The sequence below is a fragment of the Carassius gibelio genome, chromosome A1 (assembly GCF_023724105.1).
Source record: "Carassius gibelio isolate Cgi1373 ecotype wild population from Czech Republic chromosome A1, carGib1.2-hapl.c, whole genome shotgun sequence".
Taxonomy (NCBI): Eukaryota; Metazoa; Chordata; class Actinopteri; order Cypriniformes; family Cyprinidae; genus Carassius; species Carassius gibelio.
The window spans coordinates 2,394,815-2,409,814 of NC_068371.1; the positions used below are offsets into that span (position 1 = coordinate 2,394,815).

The 15,000-nt window shown below is 38.9% G+C and overlaps 1 protein-coding gene across 1 annotated transcript; it reads left to right on the forward strand.

Moving 5' to 3' along the window:
- Positions 1-386: 386 nt before the first annotated feature.
- Positions 387-12,989, forward strand: cxxc4 (CXXC finger 4). Its single transcript, XM_052536182.1, has 3 exons — positions 387-559; positions 1,639-2,544; positions 12,175-12,989. Exons 2-3 carry the CDS (start codon positions 1,738-1,740, stop codon positions 12,217-12,219), a joined length of 852 nt encoding a protein of 283 aa, XP_052392142.1. The 5' UTR covers positions 387-559; positions 1,639-1,737; the 3' UTR covers positions 12,220-12,989.
- Positions 12,990-15,000: the final 2,011 nt, after the last annotated feature.

Genomic DNA, 15,000 nt, shown 5'->3' on the forward strand with positions numbered 1-15,000 from the left:
CTGCTTATGAATAATTAGTAAGGTATTTGTTAAATAAAGGTACGGGATCTAAAATATCATAACTGGTAATAAACAGACATTAATATGCATGATAATGAGCAACTAGAAGTGGTCCTTAAAATAAAGCGTTAGTTAATTTGCTACTTTTCCTTTTTGCAACACGACACACATTTAGTTTTCCCTGTGTGTTCAAGCTTCCTGAAAGTGCTCTCGAGGTGTCTAGGTTTTGAGACAAAGCTAATATGAAAAGACTTTGAATGCACGCAGTATTGCAGGTAGTGAAAGTCTCGTGCACGTTACCTGTGATGTTCAGAGTTCCCGAACAGATCCCCTCCCCAGAGCTCCTGGTGTTTCTAGAGCAGTTCCAGCCAATGATCAGTGTGTGTCCGCATCCCCATCCTCCTCACCTCAGCACCAATCAGCCACACACAGCGACGGGAGACTCTCACAGAGCTTTCCTCCTGCTGCTCCTCGCCTGAAGAATGGCGTCTCGTGTTTAGTCGTGTCTTTACTGTGTGCTCATCGCAGTAATGTGATGCTCTGGTGTCTGGATTGTCTGGTAGGTGATGGTGCTCTTTTGTTTTTTTCTTCTTCTCTCGCTTAGCGATGTTGGCGCATGCTTTCTGAATGTCCGGTGTTTTATTATTTATTTCGGGAGGTTTTGAATGCGCTGGAGTCATTAAATCTCATTATGCAATTTGATATGCACTGTACTCAACCTCTTTCTGTCTCCTCTGACTATAGGAGATTTAGTATTCTCTGAACTTTGTTTAAAGCACATCGTGAGCAGAACTGGGATGATAATAATAAATCATTAGTCATTTTCTTCGCCAATGCATTTCCACGTTGTTTCTCAGAACTGAAACCTTCTCATGCTTCTAAGTGTGATATTCGATAGTTTTGTTCTGCTAGCCTTTAACTAGGAAGTTATAAAGCAGCATGAGCCTCTTTAACAAACTTCATGTCAGATAAATGGCAGGGTCTCGGTTATGAATGCTCATCCAGTATTGTCTCTCAGATGGAAATGCAGTGTTTAATTCAGAACCAGACGTTCACCGAGCGTGCTCTTGTAATGTACCACATTCAGTCAGCGAGAGAGTCTAGTGAAAGGTAATGCAAGTAGAGGAAGATGTGTCTAATAGGCTTTTATCTGTGGCAACAAAACCCATCCAGACGGGGAGATGGGAAATGGATCCCCACACACTGCGGCTGGAGCGAGCCTCACGGAGTTTCTTTGTATCAATTCTGGTTTCTTTTTCAACATATTCTTTATAAGAGCTTTGTGCTTGATGCATGACTTCTCAAGTCTGAGGCTAAGATAGCTATCATAGAAAAATCTGTTCTGTGTCAAATGTGTTTGCTTCTGATTTGATGCTGCTTTATTTTTGTAAGCTTTGGTCCTGTACTGTAATCAATATAGTAAATACATTAAAAAAAATTTTTTTCATTCTTGGCGATGCAATCATATGACTTTCAGGTATGTTTATGTCTGCTTCCTATTGTTATTGTAGCATTAAAGCTACAGGGAGAAAGTAATGCATTGACCATTTCAACTTGTGAAGCACAAAGCTTTCACTTTAGATGATGCATGGGAAATATTTGTCACTTGTATGCGTAATTATTGTTCTCTTGTTTTAGCGGAGAGGATAAACCGTGATGGTTACGTCTGGAGTCTAACGAGCTTCACCTTGACGAAAAGCAACCCCTCCTGAATATTCCTCGTGAGCACTAGCAGTCATGTCTAATCTTAACAATGCACTTTGCATCGAAAGCGGCCAGAGCACAGACTTGTCGCTCTTGCACAAGGATACTCTTCAGGACGGTGGATTAAGCCAGCTGTTGGATTACAATGCGGAAATGGAAAGGTACAGGTCGCTTGCAAACTTTTACAAATGCAATGGTGCATTTCCACAGACTGCTAAGATCGCCCGCATAACGACACCGATTTTCCCCAGCGCCAGAATCGGCGTGTCCCCTTGGAACTGTGATAACGGCATGCTCTGGGGAAGGAAATTAAACCCTAATAGGACCGGCATGCATAGAAATGAGTCCCAGAGGCCGGGGAAACCTGGCGTGCCGCTGGAGACGCTGCAAATGGCAAATAATAATTTCCTCTCCAGCTTATCCCCCGAACACTGCAGACCTTTAGCAGGAGAATGCATGAACAAGCTGAAATGCGGTGCTGCCGAAGCAGAGATAATGAATCTCCAGGAACGTGTTGGAACTTTTTCCGCTATTCCGACGTTAGGGGGCATCTCATTGCCCCCCGGGGTCATCGTCATGACAGCCCTTCACTCCCCCGCAGCCGTTACAGACAGTGCGTTTCAGATTACCAATCTGGCAGACTGCCCACAGAATAATTCCTCCGCATCCAGCGGGAACCCGGCGAAAAAGAAAAGGAAAAGGTGTGGGGTCTGCACGCCCTGCAGGAGGCTGATCAACTGTGGAGTGTGCAGCAGTTGTCGGAACCGTAAGACGGGTCACCAGATCTGCAAGTTTCGGAAATGCGAGGAGCTCAAAAAGAAGCCTGGCTCATTGCTAGAGGTGAGACACCATATTCTCTCTCCGTGCACTCAGAAGCATTAACCTTTCCTTCTAGTCACGTTTCTAAGCCCTTGAAAATAGCTTCAATGCCTGAACATCCCCCCGCCTCTCAAATCTGCCTCCCTGCCTAGCCTAATTGGCAGTAATTAGGGGTGTTTGTGCGGAGAGCAAGCTGAGCTTGGCTCAGACACGCTTAATTGCTGCCAGTCAGGCTGGGGCTGGAACACATCCCAACAACCAGGGCTTGGCTCCGCTCCAAGCTGAGCTGGGAAACGGTTATCAGCAGAGAGCCATCCTTCTGAGCACTTGGTCATTTTAACCAATTATAGAATCTGTCTCCTGACGAGGCTAGTCGATCTCCCCCGCAACGAGAGCCATAGGAACATTCCTGCCGCCGTTCTTCCTTCGCGCTTGGGATGCGGAAATCCTGGAATCTCATCCTAATGATAGGCCTATCCTTAAACCCTGAAAACAAAATATATATATAGCTGAATCTATCTAGGAAACCTTTCAAGGTTTTAGATGAAGTGATTTTGGTCCAAATAATTTGTCTATAAAACATACCCCTTTAAAAATAAAAATTTTGTTGTGGATGCTTTGTTTGAAAGTGGACAAATAAAAGCTAGCTACGGCTCTGTTTACACCGGGTGAACATCTGTCATGGGCGATGTGATGTGGACAGTGCAAAATACAAGTGTAAGCAGTGCACAAATCTCTTTCAAAAAAAGTCTTTCAAAAGTCTTTCGTAGTGTCCTAATGCAGAATCACTGTCTACTCCTCTAAAAACAAAGCTTTGAAAATTGCACATTGACTAATACTGTAAGTCTGATCTTCAGCATGCAGTGCACTTCCCTTCACAATCAGTTCTTACAGGAGATGCGTTTGAGAAGCATTGGTTGTAAACTGGGCCTAAAGCATATTTTCACAAAGATCTACTTCCTGAAGTAATTCTCCAGCTGCTAACTGAGTGCACGGAAATTCATCAAACTCTGTTTAAATATGTTTTACTGCTGGTTTCTTGAGTCACACACAGGTTGAGGTTAAGTGTGTCTGTGTCTGTGTTGTAGCAGCTAGGATAAAGTTCTACATACTTTGCATTACTTCAACATGAATGTTTGGGCCAAGTTGTTAATCACAAACTGTGTTTGTTGTTGATGTGATTAATATGCATGAACAGTCTGTAAGCTATATGTAAGCTCTATAGGTTGGTTTCTTATGAAAGCATAAACAGTGTGTCCTCTGTGGTGCTTCCAGGATGCCCAGAGCCTTTCATAATCCCATCAGTTTGGGTGAACAATGGCAGACGAGGGAAACCTGTTTGAAATCTTTATTTATTTATTCCATTTGGTGCCACTTATGGAACAGATGTAACAGACCTCCCCTAGTGTATTCATATGATATTAGGACATTATGGCACTTTGGAACTTTGTTCTTTTCTTTTCAGTAAATGGTCGTTTTGGCATCAGTTCTGTTCTGTAGAATGCAGTTTTGAATCTTGGAGCACTATCTCCATTGCCGGAAGTTTTAATGAGCATGCTTCATTTGGTCTTGATAAAGTGATAAAAATAATTAATCAATGGGTTATACCGATATATATATATATATATATATATATATATATATATATATATATATATATATATATATATATATGTATTTTTCTATATATTTTCATTTATTCTTGAAGTGATAGTAAAAACAATACAGTAAAATAACTATACATGAAAATGATGTTTAAAAAAAAATCTATAATAATTAAAGACAATTTAATTGTACACCAAATCAACATAATAGAATGATTTCTGAAGAATTATGGGCCACACTTTGTTTTTATGGTTCAATTCTTATTATTGACTGTTAACTCTGACTTTAGCCTCAATAAACTCCTAATTACTGCTTGTTAATAGTAAAGTAGTTGTTAATTTTCAGTATGAGGTCGGATTAAGAGATCTAAAATATTCTCATGAAGAATGAAGCATTAATATGTGCTTTATAAGAATTAATAAACAGCCAATATGCTAGTAATAGGCATGATAATAAACAACTAGTTATTGTTCTCTAAACTAAAGTGTTACCGGATTATGAGACACTGAAGATTGGAGTAATTATGCTGAAAATTCAGCTTTGCATCAAAGGAATAAATTGCTTATTTTATTAATATTAAAATAGAAAACAGCTATTATACATTTAAATACAATGTAACAATATTGTCTTTGTTGCTCTTCTTAGAATGTGAGGAAATGTGGAGTGATTTGTTTTTGTGTAAAGTGTGTTCATCCCATAGGTGTAATGGTGTTTATTCTGTAGAAACTGTATATTCTATGGCCCTTCACCAACCCTACACCTAACCCTAACCCTCACAGGAAACTTTCTGCATTTTTACTTTCTCAAAAAAACTCATTCTGTATGATTTATAAGTGTTTTGAAAAATGGGGACATGGGTTATGTGCTCATAAGTCACCCTCTCCTTGTAATACCTGTGTCATACCCATGACATTATACAGAGTTGTGTCCTGATATGATACACACACACACACACACACACACGCACACACACACACACATGTATATAGACCCAGCTGATTGCACCTTTAGCTGCTCACAAATGATAAACTCCCAGTAAGCAGCTGGATGTTGCTGTCAGTGTTGTGCACCTGGGAATCACCCTGAACTAATTATATCTGAAGCAGCAGTGGAAAATGCAAATGAGAATTTTACTTACACCCCTGAAATCGGAGAGCCAATTTAATCTAATACCGCCTTTAATTTAGCGCGCTAATGCAAGACCCTGGAGGATTACTCTCTCTCCCTCTTTCTCTCTCTCTCTCTCTCTCTCTCTCCATCTCTCTCTCTCTCTCTCTCTCAGACTGGACTGGATTAGTCGAGCAGAAACGTCTTATCTTTCCTATCGTTTCTTGAGCTTGTTTTAGGTATACAGTACTGCTCCAGGTTATTCAGATAGTTTGAGCGTGGATTCTGATGTTTTTTTAAAGATGTTGAACACTGTGCATACATGAGCCATGATCTATATTAGAAAGTGATTGTTGTCCCTGGTTTACAGTAATGGGTCACATGTTATACATGCTGTATAAAGGGCACGAAGAAACTGATAATTCTGTTTCACCATAAAAACAAGAACAATTCAAGATCAAGAGATTCAAGATTTTTTATTCGTCACATACACAGTTATATATAGATCATATATAACCAGCAGTGAAATGTGAGTCTGGTCCGAGAAAGAAAACAACACAGATGAAAATATACATAAATATAGCTATGAAATGTGCAAACAGGTTGATACTGTCAGTATGTCAATGTGAGGTAGTGAATAATGAATCTCTTACTAATAATTGAATGAGTGGAGACATGAATATGTTAAGAGGCTACGGAAGTGTTTTCCAGATGGCAGCAAAGTGAAAAGATGGTTACTGGGGTGGATAGAGTCTTTGATGATTTTAGCAGCTCTTCTTCTGCAGTGTTTGAGGTAGATGTCCTGAAGAGAGGGAGAACAGATCCGGAGATGCACTCAGCTAAACGCACAACTCTCTGCAGGGCTTTGCAGTGTTTACTGGAGCTGTTCCCATACCACACTGAGATACACTGAGTCAATACACTTTCTATGGCCCCAGAATAGAAAGTTTTCAGGATTGCTGGTGAGACCCTGAATTTCCTCAGCTGTCGCAGATGGTACAGTCTTTGCCTGGCTTTATTAACCTGTGTTTGAATGTGAGTAGTCCAAGTGAGGTCCTCCGAGATGTTTACACCAAGGTACTTGAAGCTGCTCACCCTCTCCACAGGGGTCCTGCTGATCATAAGAGGAGTATAGGGCTGCTGCTGTCTCTTCCTGAAGTCCACAATCAGCTCTTTAGTTTTGCTCACATTCAGAGAGAGATAGTTGTCCTGGCACCATGATGTTAATTTCTCTATCTCATCCAAGTATGCGGTGTCATTATTTTTGTGAATGAGGCCCAGAACCACAGTATCATCAGCAAATTTGATAATGGATGTGGAGCTGTGCGAAGACAAGCAGTCATGTGTGTAGAGAGAGAAGAGCAGGGGACTCAGGACACAGCCCTGTGGGGCTCCTACTTTCAGGGTGATGGAGCTGGAGGTGTACTGGCCTACTTTCACCACTTGAGATCTGCCGGTGAGGAAATCAAGAATCCAGTCGCAGAGTGAAGAATTCAGTCCGAGGTCTATGAGTTTAGAAGCTAGCTTTATGGGGACTATAGTATTAAAAGCTGAGCTATAGTCAATAGCAGCCTTACATAGTTCCTGTTATTGCTGTCGATGTGAGTGAGAGAAGAGTGCAGGATGTGAGAGATGGCATCATCAGTGGATCTGTTTGGGCAAACTGAAGAGGGTCCAAAGTATACGGGATGGAGGAGCAGATGACGTTTTTAACCAGTCCCTCAAAGACCTTCATGACTATTGATGTGAGGGCAACTGGACGATAGTCATTCAGACATGAGGGTTTATTGTTTTTAGGCACAGGGATGATGACTGATGTTTTGAATGAGGTGGGAACCACCGATGTAGCAAGAGACTCATTAAAAATGGATGTAAACAAACCAGCGAGCTGATCAGCAGATTTGTTTCCGAGTCATTTAGCTGGAAATGTGACTCTATGCATTCCCTGTATCTGTGTATAGTGTGAAATGCAAACAAAAATGCTATTTTTTTATGTGATTATTATAATGCACAAGGAAATATTTCGTAATTCCTTAGTGATTATGAGAGATACCGCAGCTTAAATGCTGCATAAATTAGCATTATAAAAAAGCATATGACTATATGACTTCTGTTATAGGGCACTATATTTTCAATATTTATGTCTTCTGAATCTGAACTATACTGTAGCTTTGTGTGACGCGGTCACCTTGTATATGCTTAAAATTACATTTTAATTATTATAATTTTTTGTTGTTGTTGCATAAATCCCAGTGCTCTACAACTTTTTTGCTGTATTTATTATCTTGTGCTACCAAATGAAGAGCGAGACACAGTCAGCCGTGTGTGACCTGTGACCTGTGACCTCTCCTCTGACCCGGCCTGATTTAACATCTCCAGTTCAGAAGCCGAAGCAGCTGATTATCCGTGTGTTTCTGGGCTGGCGGATCACTGGAGGACGCTCAGGTGAAAGTGTAACGTTAATGTGTGGCACTTTAAATTTTAAACAGCTGACTGTAAATAATTGATGCTAGCTCTGGCTGAGAAGTTAAATGGTTTCTCATCATTGCAGTGACCTGTTTGAAAATGCGTCAGGAAAGTCAACGCAGAAGGGCTCTTAGCCTTCACATTGAGCCCATAGATCATTTGACAACATTTCAGACCCTATTTCAGTAACATTTACTGATTTACTGAAGAAAAAGAGAAATTAAAATACTTCAGACACGTTATAAATTATTTCACACGAGATTAAGGCAATTAAAAAAAACACTATCATACTTTTTTATTACTTTTTACTGAAATAAAAGAATGTGCAAACTGAATTTAATGTTTTTAGACACTCAAATGCATCTTATATCTATATGTATAAATTATACTCTTATCATCTTTGAAATAAAACTTTTGAAATAATACTTTGTAATGAGTTATGGCTCCTCAGCGTGTGTTTTTCCCTGAGGTTCTTGGATTCAATCCTCACTAATTCCTGTAGGTTGTTAGTGGTTCCTGCAGATCTTGCTCGTTAACGCAGATATCTAATTAGCCAATCACCTGCACCCTCAGGTCAGTACAGTCTGCTGAGGTTGGACCTGAGGGTCAGGATGGGGAACAAAGGTGATTTAAGGGACTTCAGAAACTGCTAATCGACTGGGACTTTCACACACGAGTCGACCTTCTCTAGGGTTTATCTCTAGCTTCTCTTCGGTCCTGAAGACACTGCAAACAGACAGGTTCAGTTTAATAACCTTTAAATATAAGTGCTCTCGAGAAGCTGTCCACGCTCTTCACATATGTGCTGAAGAGAGGAAAGCCGGTCAACTCCTGTTTTACATTTTGATTTAACATTTCAGAGAGCATGCAATCTGTTGAGATCGCGATACACACACGTGGCTCACCGCTGTGTGACTGACGTCCCGCTGACATCTTTAAAGACCCGCGGGCCGCCGCAGGGAGGGAAGCTTTCCCCCGAGAGCCTTCTGTACTCCTGTCTCTCCGCCTCCTCCTCAAAATGAATTTTTATTTTTCTACCCCTCTTCATTTTCTGTAGACATTCATTTTTTTGTAGATCAACAGCCAGCGGTGATGTGAAGCCCATTTCTCGCTGCCTGTCCCTGTTACAGAAACTGCTCAAAACTATTATAGAGATTTATTCACCTTTCACCACCCTTGAAAATTGTATTTAATTCTTTAATATGCTGTGCTATATTTGACATGCCAAAGGGGTTTAATTAAATGTTTTATTTATTTCATTTTATTTTATTGTTTTATTTTATTTTATTTTTAATGTATTTATTTTCTATTTATTTTAATTTAATGTATTTTTTTGGTTTATTTTATTTTAGTGTTCATTTAATTGTATTTATTTGTAATTTATATTATTTTATTTTAGTCTTTTATTTTATTATTTTATTTTTAATGTATTTATTTTCTATTTATTTTAATTTAATTTTTTGGTTTATTTTATTTAATTGTTCATTTGATTGTATTTATTTGTAATTTATTTAATTTTTTATTTTATTATGTTGTATTTTATTTTTATTTTGTTTTATTTTTAATGTATTTATTTCCTATTTATTTTATTTTAATTTAATTTATTTTTTGGTTTATTTTATTTTAGTGTTCATTTAATTTTATTTATCAGTAATTTATTTTATTTTTTACATTTTATTATGTTTTATTTTATTTTAGTGTTTATTTTAATATAGGATATGATCAGCTATCATATTAGATATGATTAGCTAATTCACATGTGCACTAACAAATCAACATTTTTGCATTTCCCATAGTTTTTTATCCTGCTGTCTGTGGCACCAACTGACTGTATAATTTTATAATAAAAAAATCATTTGGTCATACTGCACACCCCATGATTGCAAACGAGATGTGCACAGATTTCCTGAAATTAAATGAAGATTTATTATGCATGGTTTAATTTGAGATGGTGTGAAGGTCTGTGGCGGTTCTTGTGTCTGTAGGTCGAGCAGTGAACACAATATGTCACAGGTTCAGAAGCAGTCTGAGGATTTGAGACGAGCTGTTCTTGTGTTGGGAGCGTAAGCCGTGAAGGAAGGATTATTTATTTCTTTCTGAAAGAACCTGTCAGAATTGCCTCCAGAGGATTGCAGTCATGAATGGTGGCCTGGTTCCCAGTCCATACGTTAATAAATAATGTCTCTGTCAGGGCAGTGTATAATGAGCACATCAGCACACCGTCTTCATCTGCTGAAGAGACCCGGGTCTCTCTCTCTCTCTCTCTCAGCTTCTGTTTCCTAAACTTTACCCTCCTCTTTTATCTGAAAACTTTCTAGCAGGACTTCTCCACATATTTCTACATATTGCATGCTGGGTAGAAACTGATGCATGTGATCTGAACGATGTCAATCGTGATCATATTCAGATTACTGTTACTTTTTTATGTGTTACATGATTACATATTATTCACACAATGGCAGTGATCGGCTCATAATTTTTAGATTCTTCCTTATTATTATTTTCTTTTACATTCTTCTTTCTAATAAATCCCAGTGTGTGTGTAATAGTTCCAGTTCACTATATAAAATGGCCATGTAATGTAAGTTTTTACTTGCGCTCATTAAACCATCTTTTGAAAGAAGATATTATTAATCCATATGTGACCCTGGAGTCTTGAGTCTCTGAGGTGTATTTGCAACAATAGCCAAAAATACATTGTATTTAAAAAATATATATATATTTTATGCCAACAATCATTAGGATATTAAGTAAAGATCATGTTCCATGACTAGATTTAGTAAATTTCCTACTGTAAATATATAAAAACTTCATTTTTGATAAGTAATATGCATTGCTAAGATCTTCATTTGAACAACTTTAAAGATGATTTTCTCAATATTTAGATGTTTTTGCTCCCTCAGATTCCAGATTTATAATAGTTGTATCTCAGACAATTATTGTTCAATCCGAACAAACCACACATCAATGGAGAGATGATTTATTCAGCTTCAGATGATGCATACATCACAATTTTTAAAATAAATGGACCCTTGTGACTTGTTTTTGTGCTCCAGGGTCACATATATAAAACAAAACTGAGACATTTAAAAAAAAATCTTCTTTTGTGTTCAGATATGCCACAGGTATGAAACAAAATGAGGGTGAGTAAGTGATGATTTTCATTTTTGGGTGAAGCGTTGCTTTGGCGTCCTTCAGCGGATGTGTTTGGCTCTTCATCTCATCCTCGCTGACAGCATCTGCCATCATCATCATCCTCATGGTGTTGAGAGGTTTATCTGCTGGGGGTGGGGGAGCAGGCGTGTGTGTGTGTGTGTGAGAGAGAGAGAGCGTGCCGCATCCAGAATCCTCTCTCATTCATCTTGCCTGATTCTGGCTTTGACGTGCTTCCTTTGTGAGCGGGACACAAGACCGTATTCTTCATCTCAATCACATCAATGCATCCGCGCTGATTATCTGAAGGCACTGGCTGGGGGGGGGGGGTGCACTGATTTTAATGTGCCATATCGATATAAAATACAAATTGAAAGTGCATTAATCATTACATCAAGGTTTCCCAAACTGGGGTAAATGAAGATTTGTTCATCAGCAGTTGATGCCATGTTGAGAAAACGTGTCTTTAAACTGATAATATATCATTGTTTCTAAATCCAGTGTTGAAATATAGACATCTGACAAGTGAATGTCCACAAAACTGAATTGAAACGTGTATTGAAAAGGCTAAGCATGGAACACAGGCTTTTATTATGTACTGTGTGTACTGAGCATTTGCGACAGCACCTAGCATCCTCTGATTGTGTTGTGATGTGATGGAGTGGTTCTGACGGAGAGAGCGGTGCTAATTGAGCTCTCTTTGAGGCGAGGACAGACGGCTGGAAGTGAATTTGAGCAGCACTCGACCGGATCGATGGTGTGAGACTTAACAAAAGCCAGACATGCCAGCCTCACACATCAGGGTCATTACTGTCTCCAGACTGATCCATGGGCCGATGTATGGATTTAGAGACTTTCTCTCTCTCTAAGCCACAACGTATTTAGTATTTTCTTCTCATTCAAAGGAAAAGGGCTGTTTTCCACTTCTGGAAAGATCTGGACACTTGTATTAGTTTTCAGCGGTTGGCAGTTACACCAGAATATATGTTAGAAGAGACTTATTCTGTCTGTGCAAACCTGTCTCTTTGTGTTCTTTACATTCAGTCATGCTTTTATTCACTCGAGAACCCACCCTTCAGGATTTCACATGCATTTTTGCATATAATCTTATTTCTCTTTATTTTGTAAGTGGTCCTTTGAGGTTACATTTAAAAAAAAATGCATACATTAATGAATTCACTTGAAAAGGAAACAATTCCTGGACATAAGTAATGTGTGAAATGCATGACATAAACACTGACCGTGTGCGTATCCTTTACAGATCGAATGAAATGATTGCTTCTTTGTGATAATAATGCTGTGTCTTTGTGTTTTCTCCAGAGAACGGCAGTAAACACCGGGGAAGCGTTTCGATGGTTCTTTTAGGACTCTGAAACAAGGACATCGTATATCACAGACTGAGCACAAAAACATCTCGCAGGGACCCAAAAAGCCAGACTGTGGAGGAGAGACGGCGGGACAAAAACAGACTTTCTAATTGTATTTGCTGTAATTATTATTGTACTCTTGGCAGCATCGTTCAGTGTCTGTCAGTGTGTTTTAGTTTCTCGGCTGTGCAAGTTGCAGCCATTCTTGTAAAGAACCGAGTAGACAATCATTAAAAACAGCAGAAAATAACGTGGTTTAATGACCAGTGCGATCACAAACCTCTATTGTTTAGATCTGCAGCAATAATTATAAAAGTAATTGTTCTCTGCCGTCAGATTCCAATCTTTCTATGGAACGATTCTAAGAATACCTCTTTTCACTTAAACCCACAAATTCGGAGGACACGTGATGTTTGGTGATGTTTCGTATTTGCACACAGTAAATCAGAGTCTGTGTTGATTTGGTGTGGGATACTGCAGTGTGGGGAACATTATCTTGTGCACTTTTGTTCGGATAGTCTCGTAAAGTTTGATTGGATTCTATTTAGTTTTGGGTGAAACTGTTTTAAACGCTGCCCAAAGGAAAGGTTTCCTGAACATCACCGTAAGATTTAGCCTTTTTAATTCTCACTAAACATTCCAAAATGAGTTTCCTAATAAGTTGCTCATTGTCTTGACCCTACTGTAATGTTGCATGTGTAAATGTGTTTTTGTTTTGAAGATAACTCAAATTTATATATTGTTGTTGTGATGCTTTAACGTGTTAAAATAAAAAAGAAAAAAAAAAGACACCGGGTGATACTTCTAATCACACTTATACAGTTAAATGGCATAACTAGTAATTTATCATCTGTTTCTTTTCCTAATTCAGGCATGTGAGTTTCCCGTCTCTGTGAAATTGTAATGCAAACCATCACAAGGGATAAAAAAGCGTGAAGAAAATACAGGGGGAAAAACAGCATTGTCAGTTCCATCTTCCCCTCGAATGCAGAAGTGTCAGATGGAAAGAGAGAGTCTCCCAGCGGCGTTAAGCTTTAAAGAGAGACTGAATCCCATGCGCTTGGTTAATGCGTGGAAAGGGTGTGTTTTGGGGGATGGATGGATTACTGAAGGCTGATGGGGAGACGCTGTTTGGGTATTTCATTTTTGAAGAAGGAAAAGGAAACACAGGGATTCTTTCCTCCTTGGAAACAACTGATGGGAAATTAATTAATTAACATTACTGATAACTAAACACTAACAACTAGTTCCAAGACAGCTTCTTCTTGGTGATTACATTCAGTTGCAAACTGCAACCCTGTTATTTATCCAAAATTCAAGTTACTTGTGAATATGCAATTTTGTCAAATGACCATGCATTTTAGCATTGAACTCTTGTATCGTGATTTGTTTCACGGATGTTGTACCAGGTGCGCTACTGAGCAAGTTTACTACATCAGAAAAGTCACACGAATGGGGCTGATTATGTGATGCAAATGTAAAAAAAAAATCATGCATTGTATTTTGAGGTCATAGTATTAGTAAGGAATGATGAAGAAAAAAGAAAAAAAAATCAAGAATCTACCCCGAAATCATAATTTGTGAGAAAAGTAATAAAAGTAATCGTTTTTTCTTTAGAAGTCATTTTAGCTGGAAACTGCAGTTTTGTTTATTTTGATGCAGAACCTGTATTTATCAAATTATGATTATGCCTCAAAGTTAAGTAAACTGATTGCACACACACACACACACACACACACACACAAAAACTGCTCAAATAAAATTTTGCTTTATCTCATGAGGTGAACTCCTTTGACTGACCAAGAGAAAGTCTTTATGAGTGTCTAATGGGAAAAACCCTTGTTACTGAGTCTGTGCAGGCTTCTCTGCTGCTCAGGAAACTGTGTTGTACAGGAATGATGATGTGTTTGAACAGCTGGTGCTACAGGACTGCAAATCCCCTCGGCTCGTGATCACAAGGGCCATCAAGAAGATGTTGAACGCTGAGATTAAACCACATCAGAGAGGGCTCTAGTCCTCCTCTGTTCTTGAACCCGTTCACACACCTCGATTTCAAGTAGGTTCCCTGAAAACACACAGTCCTCCACTGAATAAAGAAATGAATACAGAAACGTGTCGTAAAAATCAACTGTTCATGGATTTTTTTATTTTTTTTTTCACAGTAGTTGATCATATTAAAAATCTTCAAAATGCTCAGGACATCCTAAAAGTGTTTGTTACAATTAGAGCAACCCAAACAACGTCCAATAATGCACTCTTTTCCCTACAGAAAGGAAAGGAGAAAGGAAAGCCAAGATGTTGAGGGAATGAGAGTGTAAAGCTGGAGCATGCCCTCCTTTTTATTATTTATTTCCCATCTTTTCCGCAGCGCACGTATTGATGTGGAGAGAGCGGGTGTGAGTGTGCGTCAGAATCATTTCCTGATGAAAGTGAGGAAGTGGAAGTAATCAGCAGAGCTCTGATGCAGCACGACAGCACAAGCACTAGAGCGAACACAAGATGCTGTTCTGTCTTCATACGTGGATGACTCAAATCATCAAAAGGTAAAAAGGTCAACACTTCAAACGTAATACGGCAGAACTGTAGTGTTTGATTAAAAACTGAGGACATTTTTTTGCATTGTTCTTGGGGCCTTTGAATATCTGTGTGTGTGTGTGTGTGTGTGTGTGTGTGTGTGTGTGTGTGTGTGTGCGTGTGTGTGTGTGTGTGTGTGTGTGTGTGTGTGTGTGTGTGTGTATCAAAAGTGAAGAGTGTACTGTAAATGCAAGAAAGAGAGAGA